Source organism: Phocoena sinus, chromosome 13 (assembly GCF_008692025.1).
Source record: "Phocoena sinus isolate mPhoSin1 chromosome 13, mPhoSin1.pri, whole genome shotgun sequence".
In the NCBI taxonomy this organism is placed as follows: domain Eukaryota; kingdom Metazoa; phylum Chordata; class Mammalia; order Artiodactyla; family Phocoenidae; genus Phocoena; species Phocoena sinus.
Window position 1 is genome coordinate 40,476,139 of NC_045775.1, and position 21,791 is coordinate 40,497,929.

A 21,791-nucleotide genomic window follows, 5' to 3' on the forward strand; every position below is an offset into this window, starting at 1 on the left:
TTAGGCTTAATTAGCATCAGTTGATGGGAATACCTTTTAGTAAGGACAATAAACATAATTTAGACTTTCAGGTTTCCAACTAAATGATCAAAGCAGGCACACAGTACTAACTTTGCCTCCAAGTAACAAAAGTTGTTCGTTTCACACTTTTTGCTATGGCAAAGCACACGTACAATTTTTTGCCTAATTAACTCTCAAAAGTTTAGAAGTTGTTTCTTAATTTATGAAAATGATTTTAAAGTTAAGCAAGAGTTTAACATTTACGGAAACAATTTCCTTTTGCTTTTCTGCTTTTTGCCATCAACTATGCAAAAATTGGAATTTCTCTGAGTTTCATTACAGGTCACATATGAAAGGTAGAGCAGAATAACTAAGAAACTAAAGGTTCGAGATGATGATGGAGATTTTGTTCTGTTGAATCAAGGAGACAAGGATGAGAATGTTGAAGTTTTCCTTTGTGCCTTTCCTCATTTCTTATATTTGTTTGTTTTCTCTTTCTCGACAGTAACAAATAAAACCCATCAGAGCAAGTCTGCTATCTCATTTGGTCCCTGCTATATTGCCAGTGCCTGGTAAATGCCTGGTATGTGATAGGTTCTCAGCAAATATACAGAGAACAAATAATAGTTGAAAAACTGTGGTCAGAGTGGAAGAGAATGAGGGCCTGAATCAGAGTAGTGGCCTTGGGGAGAGAAGGGAGAAAGGGACGGGGAGAGATCAATGCAGATACAGACCTGACTGCCCCTGGAGATGGTTAGATGAGAATGCATTGGGAAAAGGAGTTAAAAGAGCAACAGAGTATGGAGACTGATGGATTGAAATGGTGAATAAAGGGCAGTGGAGTTGGAGGGTAAGTTGCTGCTCTCTGATTTAGGCATGTTGAGTTTGAAATTCCAGTGGGGAGATATCCAGTAGGCAGTTAAAAATGTGACACTAGCGCTTAAAAGAAAAGTCAGGAATGGAGATACCGACATGATAGTTGAAGGCACAAATGTGATGGATTGTCAGGATAAAGTGAAAAGAATAAAAGGAGTCCCAAGCTAGATCTTTGGGGGATATCCATAGCTTCAGAGGCATGGTGGTGGTGGGGGGACTAAAACTAGAGGCGTGATCAGAGAGGTATGCATATCATCAAGAGAGTATATAGGTCAAGGAATTAAAAGATAGAGAGTTTGAGGAAGAGCACTTGGTCAAGGGTGCTAAAAGTTTCAGAGAAGCTCATGTTTAGGACCGAAAAAAGATGACAGAATTTAGCACTTAAAAATATTTGTTTAATAGGAAGACAGCGGATTCTATGGAATAGTGAATGGTGTGCAGAAGCAGGCTTGCTAGAGGACTGTTCAATACTTACCTAGCATATTCATGTTATTTTTGAAGCCTAGAGCATGTGTTCAAAAAATACTTGATGTTTGAGCGTAGAATCAGAATTCATGTTATTTTTAGAAGTAGCTTGTTTTGCTTGAGTAGTGCTTGCTCAATTTTCAGGAAGTTGCTAAGATGCTTTGAGGTCCTTTAGTGAAGTAGAGTCTAGTACTTACCCCGAGTTGTGTTCATCTATAATGATCTGCCATGTGGTCCGTATCTAGTCTTCTCTTGATGCTTCTTTGCATGTCAAGCTCTAGGCTAAGAACAGTCCACTGGCAGGGTAGATCATTACCTATACATGAGTCTAAGTGTATTGACTTAGTAAATGCCTAAATCTTAAAATCATTTAAAAATTACTCTGTTTTATATAGTTAAAAATTCCTTATTTCCTCTGTAAATTATTTCTGTATGTTTGATGGAAATAATGGCGGGGTGAGAGGTGGGCGTGGGAAGAGGGCAAAAGGGGTGCAAGGATCTGCCAAGATGTGGTGTGTAGCCTGTAGTTAGTAGCTCTTACCACTAGATGGTGACCTTGCATTGGCCTGGAGATTGCCTGTTAACAAAGGGTGGCAGAAAGTCAACTGTAGGGGGTTGAAACCCACCACAGTGAAATAGAGAAGCTTTTTAGAGGTTGTGAAATAAAATGGTTGATGAGATTTGAAGTAATAAAAGTCGAGAAATGCCATTGTCCTCCCAACTCTTTGCACAGGCGATGATGCATTGAGAATACTTGAGCATCTGGTTAAAAACCTACAGTGTTGGGCGATGGGGAGAAGACTGTTTTAGGAAGTACAAAAGCTGCATTCCAGTTCACCCGTTGCCACTTGTTTGTGGTATATTTGGCAAGTCATTTAACTTCTAGGAGCCTCAGTTGCTTCATCTGTAAAATGGGAGATGATGATACCTAATTTGTCAGAGGCTGGGCCAGTTTTCCCCAAGACCTTCTCCTGAGGTTCAGTGTTTCTTAGAAAGGAGAAGGAAGGGACTAAAGGATCTTGGTTGGTCATTATCTACTTTTCTCAATTTTTAACTTTCTTTTTTTAGTCAGGTGGATGGAGTCTTAGTAGATATTTCTCTCCTTGGGAGAACCATATGTATGAGTTTTGGCTACAGGTTGGGAACAGAGAAGGAAATAAAGGCAAAGGCTGAGAGGGGAAAACATTCTGTAATGGTGTTTTGTGTGTGTGTGTGTGTGTGTGTGTGTGTGTGTGTCTGTCTGTCTGTCTGTCTGTCTGTGTCTGCCTGCGTGTGGGTCTACTTAGATCTAGAACCAAAGAGAGGAGGAGAAATCAGAAATTTCCTGGGATTCATTATCACTGGGAATTGTATCGTTATTGACCTGTATTGATGGTCTCATGTCCCTGTTTTACAGTAGAGGGACTTGGGGGAAGTCTTGTAATGTTCAATATATTAAAGATTTACTTTCAATCTCACCATTAATATAATTCATAATGACAGCATTTTTATTTCATGCTTATTCAAAGCACTTTGTATGAGGAACACTTTAACTGTTTATCCAGAAGTGATTTGGCTTTTAAATTGATATTATTTCATTAGGTGAAAATAATGTCTCCAGCAGGGCAAATTCCCAGGAGTCTCAAGTCATGGCCGCCTTTCTCAGTTTTCCATGGGATACTGTGCAGATACTGAGTTGACTTTAGCAGAATAAGGGAGCTTGATTCTGTCCTCTGTAATCCAGAATTTCTGTAATTGAGCCATGGGAGTGTCTTGCTCAGTCTCAGAGTAATTAGTGTTTACCCAGAATTCATTGAAGGAACCAGATTGTAGCCTTTCTGATATGAGAACCCATGAAACCCTGAAGGACTCTTTGTCCCAGCCATTGTTCATATCTTTTCATTGGAACAGAATAAATAAAATTAGAATAGGTGAGTATTTGATATCAGAGAGGGAAAGGAACAGAGAGCTATGAAAATGTGAAAAGATACGTTAAAAGTAAAGGTGAATTAAATGAGGTCACAGACTATGCCCTATAGGATATATTTCTGTGAGCGTGTATTCATTCGTCTCAGGAGTTATTGCCTTTGGGCAATCGTTGGAAGTAGTCAGACGTTCTCTCTCTAGTGCCCCTGGTGAGCTTTGATTAAATTAAATTGCTTCTAGAGTTCTCTCTTTGGCTTGAGGATGGTCAGGAAAGCTGTGCAGCCTGAGCTGGGAGCTGGCATGTAATCTAGCTCTGTACTCAGTCATCAATACCTTTGTCTCAGTGTATTTTAAAAAAACTTCTCTTGACAAAGTTTTTATTGTATAGCCTCAATATACCTGGGGTCCCTTATCACTCAGTATTTGCATGGTGTTGGCTTTCTTCTCTGAACCCAACAGTGGAGATGTCACAGGAAAAAAAGATTGGTGGATCTCAGCCGTTTTCATTAACTAATGCAAAAACTGTGAGAACCCTAGGGAGATGAATGTGTTTTGTTGCCAGACTGGAGCGGAAGAAGGCCAGGGACATCTGAGGGATTGGCTGGCAGAGATTTTGAGTGTGTCCTTTCTCTTCCCCACATTACTCTGGTGATGCATTTCCTGCCTTCTTTGTGGACAGGAAAGCAGTGGCACCAGGCAGAAGTGGCAGGGTAGTGCCAGGGCAACCCCAGAGCCAAAGTGAGAAGCCAGTAGCCACAATACCTGTGTGCCCCCTGAGCGCTCCCTTATCGAGCCTTCTCCTTCCATCCTGTGGGCTAGGCAGTGATACGAGAGACTATCTGTGCTTACAAGAACATGCCTGGTGATGAGATGTTCCCTAGGCCGGGTTGTTGGTGGTGGTCAGAAAATGATTGAATTCAGGTTGCAAACTTTGAGATATTTTTCCTTGAAGATCATCTTCCTTTAATTCACTTGGAAAACAAGCAAAGCCTAAGTTTTTACATCTCTCTCAGGTATTAGCAAAACAGTTGATAGTCCTAAAGGAATACCAGATGAGCTTACAAGGAAAAATGGTGAGATATGTGAGGAGTAAATGTTCTATGAAGAAATTTAACAAATAAGATAAACCAGGGGAAATAGAATGAACAATAATTTAAAAATTAAGCATAGTAAATATCCTTAGAGATAAAGGAGAATATTGAAAAAAATAAAGGAGAAGCAAATAGGAAGAGAAACCAGTTGGAAATATTGGGTACCTAAATATAATTGTTGAAATAAAGAACTCAGTGGATGGGCTGTATATGGGAATGGATACAGCCAAAGAACACTTTAGTAGGCTGAAATACTGGAGGGAGGAGTTTTCTCAGAAGGCATTGGAAAAGGATGAAAGATGGCAGTTTGAGAGAGACGAAGGATTGAAGTAGAAGTGGAAATTTGCATCAACAGAATCACAGAAGATCCTGAACTGACAGGACACAGTGTGTGGAAGAGGAGAGGTGACCTCACACAGAAACACTCCACAGTGACAGTAAAGAATATAAAGAAAAAGAGAAAATTCTGAAAGATTTCAAAAATAGAAAAGCACATTACCCAAAAGGAGCAAGAAAATCAGATTATAATCAGACTTTGTATGATTATACTTACATACCTTGTATGACCATATGTATAATCAGCAGCTACACCAGATATGGGAAAGCAGTGAATTAATATCTTCAAAATGTTGAAGAAAAGACAATAAAACTAGAGTTTTATAGTGAGCAAAATTATTATTTAAATGGGAGGCTGGAATACAGATATTTGGGGGCATACATTGTCTCATAGTAATTACTACCAAGGGTTTACTTTGAAAGAAGTGAAGGATGTATTCCAGCTAGAAATGAAGTGAATCTGGGAGGAAGCGGTTAAATTCAGGAAGAAAGGTAAATAAGCAATGAACAAACCCAGAATGCACATCAGTTTGAGTAAAAAAGATTACTTAAAAAAACTGGCCATGAAACTATGCCACAAAGGATTTATCATTAAATTCTAAAGAATCAACTTTATTCAGACCAGTTCTCCAATATGAAGAAATAGTTCAACAGTAATTAAAAGCAACTTATATGTTTATTGGTGTTTTTAAAAGAATGGTGCAGTGATCATTTTTGTACATGTCTTTTTGTGCATAAGGATAAGACTTTTCCTTGGAACATATTCTAGAAGTCAAAATTCTAAGTTTCATGATATGTGCATCTTTACTTGATACAGCCAAGTTGATTTCTAAAGTTCCATGAATCTCTACCTGTGAACTAAAGCTGGGAATTTCATTGAAATTGCATTGAATTTATACAGTCATTTGGTGGGAGGGGATAATATCTTTGCAATATTAAAAGTTCACGTTGGCGAACATTATTTTATCTTCACTTAGGTCTATTCTCAATAAGTTTTATAATTTTCTTTGTGAAAGTCTTACACTTCTTTTCTTATATTTACTCCTATGCTTTATAGGTTTCATTGCTATCATGAGGGGTTTTTTTCCCCCTCCTCTGCTATGTTTTCTAATTGCTACTAAAGGAACACTATCAGACTTCTTTTGTGGATTGTCAAAAAATTGAGGTATAATTTACACACAATAAAATGCACAGATCTTAAGTGTTCAGTATGGTAGGTTTGATAATTGTTTACATCTGTGTAACCACCACACAAACCATAGACTATGTCCATCACCATAGAATGTTCCCCTTTCTAGTCAAGGCCTCATCCCAAGACAATCATTTTGGACTTCTGTCACCACAGGTTAGTCTTGCCTGTTCTTGAACTTTATAAAAATGGAATCATACAGTATTTACTCCTTTGTGCCTGGCTTCATTCATTTCACATAATGTTTTTGAGATTTACCAGTGTGCGGTATGTATCAGTAGTTTATTCATTTTTATTCTGAATAATATTCCATTGTTTAAATATACCAAAGTTTATATATGCATTCACCTTTTTTTTAATAACCTTTTTTTTTTTTTTTGTGGTACGCGGGCCTCACTGTTGTGGCCTCTCCCGTTGCGGAGCACAGGCTCCAGACGCGCAGGCTCAGCGGCCATGGCTCACGGGCCCAGCCGCTCCACGGCATGTGGGATCTTCCCGGACTGGGGCACAAACCTGTGTCCCCTGCATCGGCAGGCGGACTCTCAACCACTGCGCCACCAGGGAAGCCCTCCATTCATCTCTTGATGGACATTTGGGTTTGGAAACGTTTTTGGTTTTATGAATAAGGGTGCTATGTACATATCTTTTTTTGAAGTATTTTAAACGAATTTGTGTAAATATCTAAGAATGGGGTTGTTGGGGCATATGGTAGATGTGTTTGTTATCCTCTTATTTCTTAGATTATCTTTTTATTGTTCATTTGTAGTTTTTTAATGTACAATCCTTTGTCAGATATATAGTTTGAGGGTATTTTTTTCTCAGCCTTTGGCTTGTGTTTTAATTTTCTTAATGTGTCTTAATTTTGATCAAATCCAAATGATCATTTTTTTTTTTTAATAATTAGCACTTTTAGGGTATAAGAAATCTTGGCTGACTTTAAGGTCATGAAGATAATTTTCTGTGTTTTATTTAAAAGCTTTATAGTTTTAGCTTTTACAAGCTAAAAGTTATATTGCCATTTTTATTTTGTTGTGTTTCCATTAAGTGATTATCCTTTTGTTTTAAGCATACATTTTTTTTCTTTTTGGTGGCAAAATATTTTATTGCTGCCATCCCCACGGTGGACCACTGGGGGTTATGAGGATTGAAGTTGGTAAGCATACATTGTTTACTAAATTTTTTTCTCCATCTAAAGTTATTTTCTTTCTTTCCTTATCCAAGACATAAGGAGTTAATACTCTATACAGTTTGAACAACTTGGTATTGATTTTTAAGCAACAAAAAAACAGTTGTTCTTAAAAGACTCAATAGTTGATGACATTGACTCATATATGTTGTTTCTGTGCTTACCACTACTTCTTACACCCCCTATTTCCCTGTGAATTTACTTCCTCTCACAGGTTTAAGGTGGTCAACTGTCACAGTCATTGTAGTCTGGAAAGTCTGCTTTGCCCTCATACTTGAACAATGTTGGCAGAAAGAGTACAGAACTGTCCATTTTGAAGCTATAGCTGAGTTTTACTAAGTATTGATTTCTGTTGATAATCCTGCCTTCCTGGTTGGTCCTTTGTGACTGACTCTCCCACTAGGGCCCATGCTGGGCTCTCACTGTCTTCTGGGCTGTGCCCTGGCAATGGAGGAGTCTGAGTCATGTGACATGGACTGGGTTGTTCTTCAGCACTCCTTCATTTCCTTCCAGCTGTTTCTTCTCAAGGATGTCTTGAGTTTGCATAACTCACTGAGGACGTATGAAGGCCTTGAGTTTGGTTAATTCACTCTCTCCAAAGTTCTCATGTTGCCCATCTGGCTGCCCAATAAGTTCTCATTTTACGTGCGTCTACCCTGTCTCCCCAGCACCCTGACTCTCCTTCCTCTATCAGGCAAGCCCTTGTGTGCCCTGTTCTCTAAGAGTAAAGCAATAAGAGGCAGCAGGAGCTCAGTTAATTAAATCACTCTGAGTTAGACACTTTTCCCAAGAAACTTTTACATTTCAACTGGGCCAATATTCATGATGTTTGGGTAGTTTCCAGTGTTCTTTCATGCATTCTAAATCATACATTCTTTCCAGAAATAGGATATTTCCCCTTATTTATAGTTGCAGAAGCTGAGACTCCTAGACAGAAATTGAGAATCCTAGTGATTTCCTTAAGGTCACAAAACCACTGAGGGGTTTAAACTTCAAACTAGGTCTTTGGGCATGTTGTTCCTTGCTCTTTCCACCATAATGCATCTGATTGATAGGGTGGGGATTTCAGGTATTGCAGGACACTGGTAGGGATGGGACTCTGGATTTGGTGGGGGAGAGGGTGGTGGTGATGAGGGAAAGAGGTGAGTAAGCTTTACTTCCCTTCAAATCACATCATGTGTGGGGCACTCCCACCACACCTGCAGCCTGCAGATCATAGTGTCCTAACTAATTATCCATAGACAGCAAAGCATACACTAATAATCTTCTTATGATCCTTCATCTTTGGTCATGCATCGATACAGGCACAGACCTCCCTTTTATTCTGTTGAGGGTGAGAAGCATTTTATGAATTCTACAGCATCTTAGGAAAAGACTCCGAGAGTCATTGGCAATGGTCAGGTTTGCAAATATTTGCTAGACTTGGAGATAGTTGTTGAACATGTGGAATGAAAGTGGATTGTCACATAAACTGCAGAGGCACACTGAAGGGATGGAAGGAGTCATGGAAAGAGCTGTGGTTTGCAACTAGACAGATCCTTTATCATCCTGTCTCAGCATACATCCCCTTCCCAGATCCTCCTGATTATATCCCTCTGTTCATTTATTTATAGCACTGTACCAGTCTGTCTTTATGTTGCTTCTTTCTTGACTTAGTTGTTCATTATCTGCCTTCCCAGGCAGAAGGCAATCTTCATCTGGGCAGTGGCCACCTTGGCTATTGTGTTTATGTCTGTATCCAGGAGTCTGGCATAATACTCAGAACATACTAGGAGCTCAATAACCATTGAAGGAAGGGAAAGAGGGAGGGAGGAAGGGAGGGATGAATCAATCCTGGCTCTGCCACTTGCCAGCCATGTAATGTTGGATAACTTCTTTCCCTTTTCCTCCTAGCTTTATTGAGATAAAATTGACATTATAAATTTAAGGTATACAACATAATGATTTGGTATATGTATTTATTGAGAAATGATTACCATACTGTTTTAATTACTATAGCTTTGTAATATAGTTTGAAATCAGGAAGTGTGATGCGTCCACCTTTGTTCTTTCTCAGGATTGCTTTGACTATTCATGGTTTTTTGTGGTTCCATATGAATTTTAGGATTTTTTTTTCTATTTCTGTAAAAAACATGCTGTTGGAATCTTGATAGAGATTGCATTGACTCTCTAGATGGCTTTGGGGAGTATGGAAATTTTAACAACGTTAATTCTAATCCATGAACAATCTTTCTGTTTGTGTCTTCAGTTTTTTTCATACCTGTCTTGCAGTTTTCTTTGTACAGATCATTCTGTACAATAAATTCAGGTTAAATTTATTCCTAAATATTTTATTGTTTTTAACACTATTGTAAATGGGATTGTTTTCTTTTTCAGATAATATATTGTTAGTATATAGAAGTGCACCTGATTTTTGTATGTTGATTTTTGTATCCTGTAGTTTCACTGAATTTACTGATTAGATATAACAGGCTTTTGGTGGAGTCTTTAGAGTTTTCTATATACAAAATCATGTCGTCTGCACACAGAGATAATTTTACTTCCTGTTTTCCAGTTCTGAATTCTTTTTTTCTTTTTTTTTCGGGGGGCGGTACGTGGGCGTCTCACTGTTGTGGCCTCTCCCATTGCAGAGCACAGGCTCCGGACGTGCAGGCTCAGCGGCCATGGCTCACGGGCCTAGCCGCTCCGCGGCATGTGGGATCTTCCCGGACCAGGGCATGAACCCGCGTCCCCCGCATCGGCAGGCGGACTCTCAACCACTGCACCACCAGGGAAGCCCCTGAATCCTTTTATTTCTTTTTCTTGCCTGATTTCTCTGGCTTAAGACTTCTAGTACATGTTGAATAGAAGTGTTGGGGGTAGGCACCCATGTCTTGTTCCTTATCTTAGAGGAAAAGCTTTCAACCTTTCACCATTGAGTATGATGTTAGCTGTGGGCTTGTCATATATAACCTTTATTATGTTGAGGTATGTTCCTTCTATACTCAATTTGTTGAGCATTTTTATCATGAATGGATGTTCAGTTCTGTTAAATGCATCTATTGAGATGATCATGAGTTTTATTCTTCAATCTATTCACATTATGTACTACATTCATTGATTTATGTATGTTAACCATCCTTGCATCCCAGGGATGAGTACCACTTGATCAGGGTATATGATCCTTTTAATATGCTGTTGAATTCGGTTTGTTAGAATTTTACTAAGAATTTTTGCATCTACATTCATAAAGGATATTGGCCTTTAGTTTTTGTTTCTTGTAGTGTCATTATCTGGCTTTGTATCAGACTAATGCTGGCCTCATAAGATGAATTTGGAAGTGTTCAGCTTTTTGGAAGAGTTTGAGAACTATGGTAATGATTCTTCTTTAAGTGTTTGGTATAATTCACCAGTAAAACCATCTGGTTCTGGGCTTCTCTTTGTTGAGATGTTTTTGATTACTGATTCAGTCTTCTTATTGGTCTGTTCAGATTTTTTATTTCATCGTGATTCAGTCTGGTGGTTGTATTTTTTAGTAATTTAATCTGTTTCTTCTGGGTTGTCCTATTTGTTGATGTATAATTGTTCATAATAGTCTCATTATCCTTTGTCTTTCTGTGGTATCAATTGTAATGTCTCCTCTTTCAGTTGTAATTTTATTTATTTGGGTCCTCTCTTTTCTTTTGTTGCTTAGTCTAGCTAGAGGTTTGCCAATTTTCAAAGAGCCAACGTTTACTTTTTTTTTTTTAATTTATTTTATTTAGTTATTTTTGGCCGTGTTGGGTCTTTGTTTTTGTGTGTGGGCTTTCTCTAGTTGTGGTGAGCGGGGGCCACTCCTCATCATGGTGCACGGGCCTCTCACTGTCGTGGCCTCTCTTGTTGCGGAGCACAAGCTCCAGACGCGCAGGCTTAGTAGTTGTGGCTCACGGGCCTAGTTGCTCCGTGGCATGTGGGATCTTCCCAGACCAGGGCTCAAACCCGTGTCCCCTGCATTGGCAGGCAGATTCTCAACCACTGCGCCACCAGGGAAGCCCCAACTTCTAGTTTTGTTAATCTTTTCTGTTATTTTCCTGTTCTGTCTTTCACTTATCTGCTCTGGTCTTTAGTTCCTTCCTTCTGCTAACTTTGGGTTAGTTCTTCCTTTTTCAGTTCCTTGAGATATAAAGTTAGGTTGTTTGAGAGCTTTCTTTTTTCTTAATGTAGGCATTTATCACTATAAATTTTCCTCTCGTAACTGCTTTTGCTGCATCTCATAAGTGTTGGTATGTTGAATTTCCATTTTCATTTGCCTCAAGATATTTCTTTATTTCCCTTTTGATTTCTTCTTTAATCCATTGGATGTTCAGGAGCATTTTTGTTTAACTTCAATGTATTTGTGAACTTTCTAGCTTTTCTCCTGTTACTGATTTCTAGTTTCATACAATTGTGGTCAGCAAATATATTTGATAAAATTTCTATCTTGAATTTGTTGCAACTTTTTTTGGGATTGATTATATGCTTGATCTGCCCTCACAGATGTGAGACCTCAGGCTCTCACAGGCCACAAGAGTATTTGTAGGCAAAGGAAGTAGTAGGGATGCTGAAAACCTTCCTTCCCTTTGCCAATGTTCCCATTACACCCCATCCCTCCATTACTATGTGGAAGCTGTTGTGATTGTAGTTTGTATATTAAAGAATTTTTGTATTAAAATGCGTGTCTAAAAATAAAAAATATTTTATCTAGGGGGAAAAAAAGCCTTGAAAACCTTCGGTAGTTTTCTCAGTAGTAGGGATGGGGGGCATCAGTCCATCTCCAGTTCTTCATGCAGACCCATCATTAACATCTGCAGTATTCAGGTAAGGGTGCCAATGGAGGTATTGGACCCTAGCTCCTCCCTTCTCCTCCCATCCTGATTCCATCCAGCCTGGGGCCGCCCCAGCCTGTGCCTCTGACCTCCATCAACATCCTGTGAACTGTGATCCTCAGGCCTTGTGGTATGCACACTGGGGGTGTGGTTCACCAATTTGGGCAGGAGATTTGGGGGGCCCTAAATATCAGCACATTCAGTGTAGGCTTGGGTGGTCGTGTTCCCTTGGCCTTGTGGACTCCTAGACCCCTTGGCTCTGGGTGGGGCATGACTGCAGAAGGCCAGAGTGGTGTCCAGGGCAGGGACCTAGTTGCCCAGATCTAAGGGCACTTCTGTCCTCATATTGCTTTGTTGTGATGACTGATTGTGGCAAAGAAAAGGGCCCAGGCCATGGAATGGTCTTATTCTCTTTAAACAATGGCTCTTTTAGGGATGAACAAAAATACACTTAAAGTAAAGATTATTCCCTTCTTGAGGAAATAATTTAGTTTTCAAATTCCTTCTTAACTACCTCGGCCCACAGCCAAGTTTGGCCCATGATTTAGGGCTCTCTTGGGTTAGAGTACACTTCATGGACTTCATCGTTTTTCCTTCTGGCTTTTGCTGAGCTCAGCTGCCTGCCAGTCAGGGGGATCCTGTGCTTGGAGTCAGGAGGAAAAATGTTGTACAGGGAATTAGTAAAAATCCTACTTGAGTGCTGGGCTTTGCTTTGTGATTCTGTTTTCCTTGTTCATTGGATTAAATTCACACCATCAAGGCTTCGCTGTGACCTCTGAACACCAGCTGTGAGAGAACGTGGTCGCTGGTTAGCTGTTGGTCCGGTCCTGCTGCCGGAAGTGTCTGATTTAGGCTACTGCCCTTCATTTCATGCTGAGACTGGTGTTTCCAATATCTCTACTTTTAAGTAATTCTAGGAGTGGGAGAGCAGGAGACTGGAATTCTAGTCTTACTCTGCCTTCCCTTAGTATGTCCAAACCTCTGAACGGTGATTTCTTCTTTTTATAACAAAAGAATACTTCCTACCTCACAGAAATGTTTTGAGGACCTAATGAGCCAATGAAAGTCAATGTCTTCTCGAATGCGTAAAACTCACTGAAATTTAAGAGATTATTATCACTGTGGTGTGAACCATTTATCATCTCCTTTACAAAATGACAGCTCTGCAGGAGAGCAGCTTTGGAGCAGGGAGGATGGAGAGACAGTGGTGGAGGATGTAAAGTGTGGGCTGGGGAAACCAGAAGGATGGGGGCCCAAGGAGGATGAGGTGGAGCAAACTGTTAAAGGAAATGAAAGTGGCTGAATTCAAGATCTCCTAGTGTTCAACGAAGGCTAGGCCAGGCCATCCACGCACAACAGCTCAATAAATACTTACTACAAACTTTCCAGTACTTTTCTGCCACTTCACCTTCACCTTTCCAGAAGTAAAGCTATCACAATGACCTGGCTCCCTGTAGTTTTTGTCCTTGTCCCTTACTACTCTCTCCCACACCCCTTTCTCTGCTCCGGCCACACTGACCTTATTTTGCTGGAACTCAACGAGCTTATCGTAGCTGGAGGGCTTTTGTGCTTGCTCTTCCCTCTGCCTGGACCAACCTTCCCTCAATATTCACGTCTCACTTTCCACTTCCTTCCTGTTTTTAGTCAAACGTCACCTTTTCAGGGAGGCCTTTAATTATTCCCTGACAGTTTATATCATATCCTGCTTCCTTGATCGGTGCTTTGTCCTGGGCACTTACCACTGTCCAGCATTCAGTACATTTTACTTATTTCGCTTGTATGTCCTCTGTTCCCTCTCCTAGAATGTAAACTCCATGAGGGCAGAATTTTTGTTTGATTATTTACCACTGTTCTTCCAGTGACTGGAAAATTCTGGCTTACACTAGGCGCTCAGTAGATACTCTTTGAGTGAATGAATGCAAAACAGAACTGTGTGGGCTTCTTCAGAGTTTTTGATTTCTGGAGGTAGCCACCAGTGATGTAATTTATCCCAACAGCAAATATTTACACAATTCCAAATGCTAACCGTTATGTCTTTCGATTAGATTCCCTCCCACAAGTAAATTGGCTCTTGAATTTTGATCTAAAGCTGTTCACTGAAATACATAGCAAACTAAGCTGCCTTAAGCACTCCAGACATCCTAGGAAAGAGGGATTAACACACCAGCCTGACTGACCCACAGCCAATGTTCTTTTAGCTTAAGGTGCATGGGGCTCTTCCAGGGCTGTTTCCTGGAAGCACTACCATGGACTGTGGCATTGGGGAGCCTGGGCTGGAAGCAGCCCCCTGCTATATTTGGAATAAATGGAGAGGAGGATTTTGTCAGAATTTCTGCAGGGATGTGGTCTGTGAAGGATTCCCATCACTTTATAGGCAGAGACAGTGTATTCTTATTGGTATTTTTCAAGTTTTCTTCCTTCCTCTCCTTCCTTCTCTTCCTCCTCCTCTCCCCCACCTAAAGGAAAACAGAAACATATAACCCCATTTGGTAGATTGATTTTTGGGAGACTAGGAACCCTGTGGTACAGCTTATGCTGTTTACGAAACAACTTAAAACCTTCTTTACCCAAGCCTCATCTTTATGCACCTCATTAATACATGGAAGTTTAAATGACCCTAGCTAATGATACATGGGGGAAAAAATTGCCTGAAAGTTCTCTAAATGCAGAGCCAGAAATGCTCTTTGCATCTTATTATGTGGAAAATATCACTAAAAAGAAGATGATTTTTATAATATTCTCTCTTTGTATTTGTTTATGAAGAATGCGTCAAGATTCAAGGAACCCTGTGTTGTAAAGAAAACAGAAGAAAAGGAAGCAAGCGCACACAAATCGTGCTCTTACAGACTTTGGGATTGAGTGCATTTTTGAGACTTTTCTATCCCAGAACAGAACACGCAGAGGCTGTGGGTAATGCTATTGGAGAGAATAGAATATTATGAAGACCTGGGGTCCTGAAGAAGATCAAGCTGTCCTTATACTGATGTCTGAAGTGAGGAGGCCTTGAAGACCTTCAGCAATATTTTTCCATTACTAATCCTTTGAACCAGATCTTGGGGATCCAGATCATGTTACATAGAGCCCTGGGAAGTCTAAACACCATGGCCTGACTAGTGGGCCTTTCTACTGGGATCTAAGACTCAGGCCATTCAGTGTTTTGAGTTGAACCCTTTGCAACAAGTTGTAAGCATTTTAAGCCCAAGATGGGCAAGTTCTAGCCCAAAGAGATGCAGTCTGGGCCTGGCTCCCTTCCACAGTGCTCCTTTGTTTAACTTGTCCTGCCCTTGTCTCTCTCCTTCTCCTCATGTCTTCCTTCTTCCTATCCTAGTGCGTTTCTTTTGTTACTTTTTTTCTTTATTCTCCTTTTTCTTTTCTGCGTCTTGCCTCAAACAGGGCATTTCTTGGGCAATGTTTTTCTTTTCTACGTCTTGCCTCAAACAGGGCATTTCTTGGGCAATGTCTGACTCTAGAGGTTGCTTTCAGATCTGAGAAACTTTTAAAGTTTGTTCCAGGGAGGAGTAGAAGAGACTAACATGGGGAGGAGGAGAGGGGCTAGGTGGAGGGAGAGAGGAGAGAGGGACGAGGACACAGAATGCGAGGTGTCAGTGTGCCATGTGCATCTGACCTGGAGCCTCACGGTCTTCATCCCGCGGGAGGGGATCTGAATTGACTCAGGGTGGAGAATGAGGTTGCCATCATTCCTCCCGCTGTAGCTCCTCCTCTGCCGCCCTGGCTGGCAGAGCCATCCTGCTGTCCTAGAGGCTAAATATGGCACAGCTTCCTTGTCCCACCTCCCTTACAGCCAGGGTAGCAATCTTCAGGAATGGGGAGGAAGGAATGTTTGCTGAGGGCCTTTGGGGAGAAATTTTCTCCCCTTGAAAAGAAAGGTGCATGGAGGAAAGACCTCTCTTCTTTGTTTCTGGATTTGTTCATGCCTACCTGTGGTGTCTGGAACTGCTACAGCAACCTTGCTACCATGAGGGAAGCGTGGCTGAACACTCCAAGGATGGTGGGGCAAAAACATGGATAGGTCTTAGGTCCTTGAGACCATTAAGCTGCCCATCCAAGTCTGGAGCATCTTATATAATTGGCCTCATTACTTAAGGTATTTTTAGTTGGAATTTCTGCTGCTTGCAGCTGAATGAATACATTTTGATGAGAACCAGCAAGCATGACCTCATGGTTGGGCTTTACTTTGTGCTGACTTCTGGTTAGTTTCTTTAATGTTATATATTAAACAGACACAACTTTCTATGTATTTGTCCTGTTTATCTAATGCTCTCTTCCCTCTCTATCTGGATCGCTATCCAGAGTCGGAAACTTCATTCTTTGCTTGTCTCCATAAATTTTCCTAATAAAATGAAATACTTCATAAACCCAAAGCTTGCAGCTATCACACTAGAATAAAAAAATCAGTTTCAGCGGTGTTTTGCTGATTTTCTCATGAATGCTAAATGATGTTGGCCTAAATAAGGCAGAGTATCACTTCTGGTATGATCTGTTATATCTTGCTGATGCAAGCACAAGAAGGGCTTTTCCTCTTGTTTTATTCCACCCTCCATGTATCCCTTCCAGAAACAGGGTCTGAAGGGTACCTTACATTTAACATATGGAGCCCTGTGGTGAAATACAGTCTCCAGTGCCATCACCCCTCCTCCCATTATTGCTTCTGAATGTGGCAAGATAAAAATTGTTTATTAATCTGTATACCCAGTTCATCATTTCACTCTGTTCCCTAAGAGCTTCTGGATTTACTCATTCAGTTTCTTTGCTCTGACCCCTCCAAGGAGGATCCTATACTGTCTGACAGCTTCTTGGGATTCAGTGAAGGAGAATCAGGAGGAATGGGGCGTTGAGGAGGAAGGTGATATGAGAGGCTGGCCAGGATGGGACTGAAGGAGTTTATGGTGGGTTAAAGTTTGAGGAAAGATACGTGGGAGCAGGTCCAGGTTGAGGTTGGGGGGTGGGAGGTAAACATGCAGGGCTGGCATTCACCCAGTTTGTATCAGGATGGCCCAATGGATTGCTCACAGCCAGGGTTCATTCTGAGATCAGTACCTGGGTTGTAACAGTTGTTAATATTTTGACTATCACCTCTGGAGACATGTGTACTTTAAGAATTCTCTGGGAGATATTGGCCCTCTATGGTGTTCAGGATTATAAATAAAAGTTTTAGAAAAAGAACAATTTGGGATAACATTTTGGCATTTATTTTGGTTGTGTTTCTTTTTTTGTTTTTCTGTTCCTTTCCTTCCCCTTTCCTCCTTCCCCATCCCCCTTTCTCCATTTTCCCTTCCCCCCTTCCTTTTTCTTTTATTTTCCTGGGTCACCACTTACACTGAAGCATCACCCTGGGAGGTGCAGACTAGAGGTGTTACCTGTATTGTTTAGGGGCAAGAGTAACTGATACACTGGACTCAAGTTGTTTTTCATTCAAATACAGGAAACAGAGAAAGTGTTTTTCCCTTAGGACTTGTCTGAAGGGTTTAGAAACACTGAATTTAGCTACCTATAAATATATTTGCTTACTTGAGAAAAGTCTTCTCTCTTACCAGGAAGTGTAGTGACAGAGTAATGCAACAAAAGTCTTCTGAGCTTCTCTTGGTGTAAGTTTATCTTTGAACATATTCTTGACTCTCAGAACCACTGTCTGTTAAACCACTGGGTCATCAGCAGCTATGCTGTGAAATAATTAACACTGTATCCTGTTTTTCATTTAACTGCTACTTGCTTTTGAGTCCAAATTCAGAAATACATTCCCTCTGGCCACAAACAAGGAAGAAAAATGATTGCAGATGGAGTTGGGAGAGCCCAAGAGTGCGGCAGCGTGGCATGGGGGCCTGGGGAGGAAAAAGCTAAATAAAAATGCTTCATTTTCACATAACTCTAGACCTGTGCTCTCCAATAGACATATAACATGAGCCACAAACATGATCAACTTAGGTAATTTTATTTTATTTATTTATTTTTACTGGAGTATCATTGCTTTACAATGGTGTGTTAGTTTCTGCTTTATAACAAAGTGAGTCAGCTATACATATATATACATCCCCATATCTCCTCTCTCTTCTATCTCCCTTCCACCCTCCCTATCCCACCCCTCTAGGTGGTTACGAAGCACCAAGCTGATCTCCCTGTGCTATGCGGCTGCTTCCCACTAGCTATCTGTTTTACATTTGGTAGTATATATAAGTCCATGCCACTCTCTCACTTTGTCCCAGTTTGCCTTTCCCCATCCCCGTGTCCTCAAGTCCACTCTCTAGGTCTGCGTCTTTATTCCTGTCCTGCCCGTAGGTTCTTCATAACCTTTTTTTTTTTTTTAAGATTCCATATATATGTGTTAGCATATGGTATTTGTTTTTTTCTTTCTGGCTTACTTCACTCTGTATGACAGACTCTAGGTCCATCCACCTCACTACAAATAACTCAATTTCGTTTCTTTTTATGGCTGAGTAATATTCCATTGTATATATGTGCCACATCTTCTTTATCCATTCAGTATGGAGGTTCCTTAAAAAACTAAAAGTAGAACTACCATATGACCCAGCAATCCCACTACTGGCACTTAGGTAATTTTAAATATTCTAGTAGCCTCATTAAAGGATATTAAAAAAATGGATGAAATTAATTTTAAAATATATTTGTCTCAGTATGTCCAAAATAATATTGTTCCAAGATGTAATCAATATCAAGATTTTTGAGATACTGTAATTCTCTTTTCTCTGCACTAAGTATTTGAAAGGCAGTGTGTCTTTTACTTACAGCATGTCTCAGTTCAGGCTTGCCAGATTTCAAGTGCTCAGTAGCTACATGTGGCTGATGGCTCCCGTACTGATCAGCTCAGCTCTGTACTATTTCTACGGTACTTATTCCATTTCTCACTAATGCTCATAATAGGTCAAGATGGTGCCAGGTCACATCAGCAGAGGTGATTGCTTTTTCTTCAGCCCTCTAAGGACTCCCCTGTTAATGCATTTGGGACCAACTTTTGAAATGGGGCAAGAGAAGGAGGGATTGGCTTTGACATGGAAAGAGGATACTCTCCGAGGAGACTCGGAGCTTTGTGGGCTGGTCATGGCACAGTGCTTGATGGGGATTTGTGGTTGGTGTCTATGATCCAGATTATCCAGATGGAGTCAAGGGGGAAAATAGGGGAAGTATAGTTATGTGTCAGGAGTAATATGATGTGATGGAATGAGTTCTAGATCATGGTCGGGAGAACTGGGCACTAGTCCAGGCATTGATCTGGGAGGAGAGAAGTAAATTGACATTCAACAAGCCTATTACAGCATCAGGCACTTTACACCTATTTTCTTTTCCAATTCTTATAGTAAGCCCAATAGTTAGATGTTATAATCAACTCCCATTTACAGAGGAAGACACTGAGCCTAGGGAGGAGGAGTCCTGGCTTATCATGGAGTAAGAATAAAATCTCGGCTCCGATTCCAAAGCTGCTGTTTTTAACATTATAATCCATATGCACGCCATATAGGTTGTGTCTTCTGTCAGGGTTTGACTGAAGAAGCAAAAGCAGTCATGCATGCATGTAGGTATATATGGGGTAAATATTTGTTACAGGGAATTGGCTTACATGCTGGTGGGGATTGGTTAAGTGGTCTCTGTAAGGATGTTGTCTCTACATCTGATGCTAGAGCTTGAAGTCCATCGGGCAGGCAGTCGTAAGGGAAGACCACGAGCATGCTTGAAGCCAAGCCACAGGCACGAGACGGACCCCCACAAGGTCAAACCGAGCTCCATTTCTGTTATTGTGGCTTCTGACCTTGGTGATAAGTGTTCTGCAGAAGTTGGGGTTCTTCATCCTGGAGCTAATAAACATGTATATTTGGCTTAGGAAGCAGAGAACCTGAAGAAGATTTCAGGGGATAGTGGAGCCATTGCAGGCCCAGCTGTTGCATCACAGAAGTGAGCTGAACCAGCAGCTGAGCGACAAAGCGTAAGTGAGAAAATGGCTGCAGCTTCCCTTCCACCCTCCTATATTCCTGAGAATCATCCCTGTGGCCCACATGGGAAGCATATAAGAAAGGGAATTCTGGCAAGTGTAGTTCAGCCTACTCAAGTTGACACATTACAAAGCCATCACATCGGTGCTCAGTAGATATTCGTTGAGTGAATGAATGAATGAATGAATGAGTGTTGTGTGGCCTCTCTTGGAAGTTCCCTGGGAGTCAGAACACTTAATTTTGGCTCTGCCTCTTGTAAGCCAAGCAATTTTGAGCAAGTCACGTAACCCTTCGAGTCTTGTTTTTCTCATCTATAAAACTCCAAGAATAATTCCTGTTCTGCCTGTTTAATAGGACTTTTCTAGGGATCGGCTGAGATGACCCGAACAAAAGCACTTTGAACATTTATAAAGGATAAAACAAATGTGATGTAGCATTACATTATTTTAATTATTAATGTTGTTATTAACACTTCAGCTTCCTAATGAATCACATAGATTTAATAGTTTCTGACTAATTTACCTTATGGATGTGCCCGGAAGATTAAATTAGATGAAGCACATAGAAGTGCTCTGTCAGCTATGCCATGGCATATTCTTCAAAGGCAAGACTTAATTGTCATTCAACACTCAGAAACGTTTGCACAGTGTGTTTTAGTTCTGGGCTAAATGGCTTAGGGGGATAAGTGTGTAATTGGAACCACTGGTAACCCTGGCAACTGGAGGGCAGTGGCCATTCCTTGGATGAAAGTTGTGGGCAGTGGATGAGGTTTCTGTCCTATAGGTCTGGGCTTGCATTTCATAGAAGCCAAACTTGCTCAGCAGAATGAAGAAATCCCTGCGGAAGTTCTTGGTGAAGATAGCGTAGAGGAAGGGGTTGGCACAGGAGTTGATGGGGTAGAACAGGACCAGGAGGATCTTTGACTTGGACACAGTGATGAGGGGCACCTTGAGGGAGGCAGAGATGGCAAAGAAGGAGATGGGCGCCATGCAGAGGAAGTCAGTGAAGATGAGCATGGCCATGCGCTTGGCAATCTTGGTGTCACTAGAGGAGGATGTGATGTTGGGGTTTCTCACCGTGAGGTAGATGTGAGTGTAGCAGCCACAGATGACCACAAAGGCCAGGACGTTGAGCACAAGGAGGGACATAACATACAGTTGTGACAAGGGGCTGTCAATATCCATAGGCAGGCAGATGCTCACCTTCATGTAGCTGCTGATGCCAAAGATGGGAAAGAGGGCGACTGCACAAGCAAAGATCCAGCCCACCAGCATGACGCTGGTAGCATGGCGGAGCTGTACTTTGCGTTCTAGCTGCATGGCATGGGTGATGGTGTGCCATCTTTCCAGCGTGATGGCTGTCAGAGTGTAGACTGAGAGCTCACTGGCAAAGACAGTGAAGAAGCCGGCAGCGTCACAGCCTGCTCCAGTTTGCCAGTCAATGGCGTAGTTGTGGTACTGGCTTTTGGTGTGGACATCAACTGACGCTATGAGCAGCAGGTAGATCCCAATGCAGAGGTCGGCAAAGGCCAAGTTGCACATAAGGAACCGGGGGACTGTGAGTTTGTATTGGCTGGTGATCAGTATTAAGAGCACTAAGATGTTCCCAGTGATGGCCAGGATGCTAATGAACCATATCAGGACCCTGAGAATATCATACCCCATGATATCTTCGCATGGATTGAATGCATCTGGCTCGGGGGAGCAAGTGATGTCAACCACTTCATTGCATAAGTCATAGTCAGATTCACTGTACATCATGTCAAATCCTTTGGCGTAGCTGGACTCATCGTCTTCTGCCAGAGAGACTCTCTGACCCCTAGCCTGAGTCCTATCATCGACTTCTTGCCTTAAGATAGATGTGTTGCAAATTGGATCCAGGTCAGAGCTAGAAAAATACAAAAAGGAATAGAATCAATATGTTGGATGCAGATTGGCAAATATATCACTGTCTTTACAC

The 21,791-nt window shown here is 41.2% G+C and overlaps 1 protein-coding gene across 3 annotated transcripts in view; it reads right to left on the reverse strand.

Annotated features, from left to right (window-relative positions):
- Positions 1-17,302: 17,302 nt before the first annotated feature.
- Positions 17,303-21,791, reverse strand: part of FSHR (follicle stimulating hormone receptor) — a 164,438-nt gene continuing 159,949 nt past the window's right edge. For 2 of the 3 annotated variants that reach the window (XM_032652717.1, XM_032652719.1), the window contains one exon: positions 19,901-21,719. In XM_032652717.1, the coding sequence (XP_032508608.1) occupies positions 20,486-21,719 (1,234 nt within the window). In that variant the 3' untranslated portion in view covers positions 19,901-20,485. Of the gene's footprint in view, positions 17,712-19,900; positions 21,720-21,791 lie in introns of those variants that run through there. The other variant, XM_032652718.1, reaches the window with a different exon arrangement.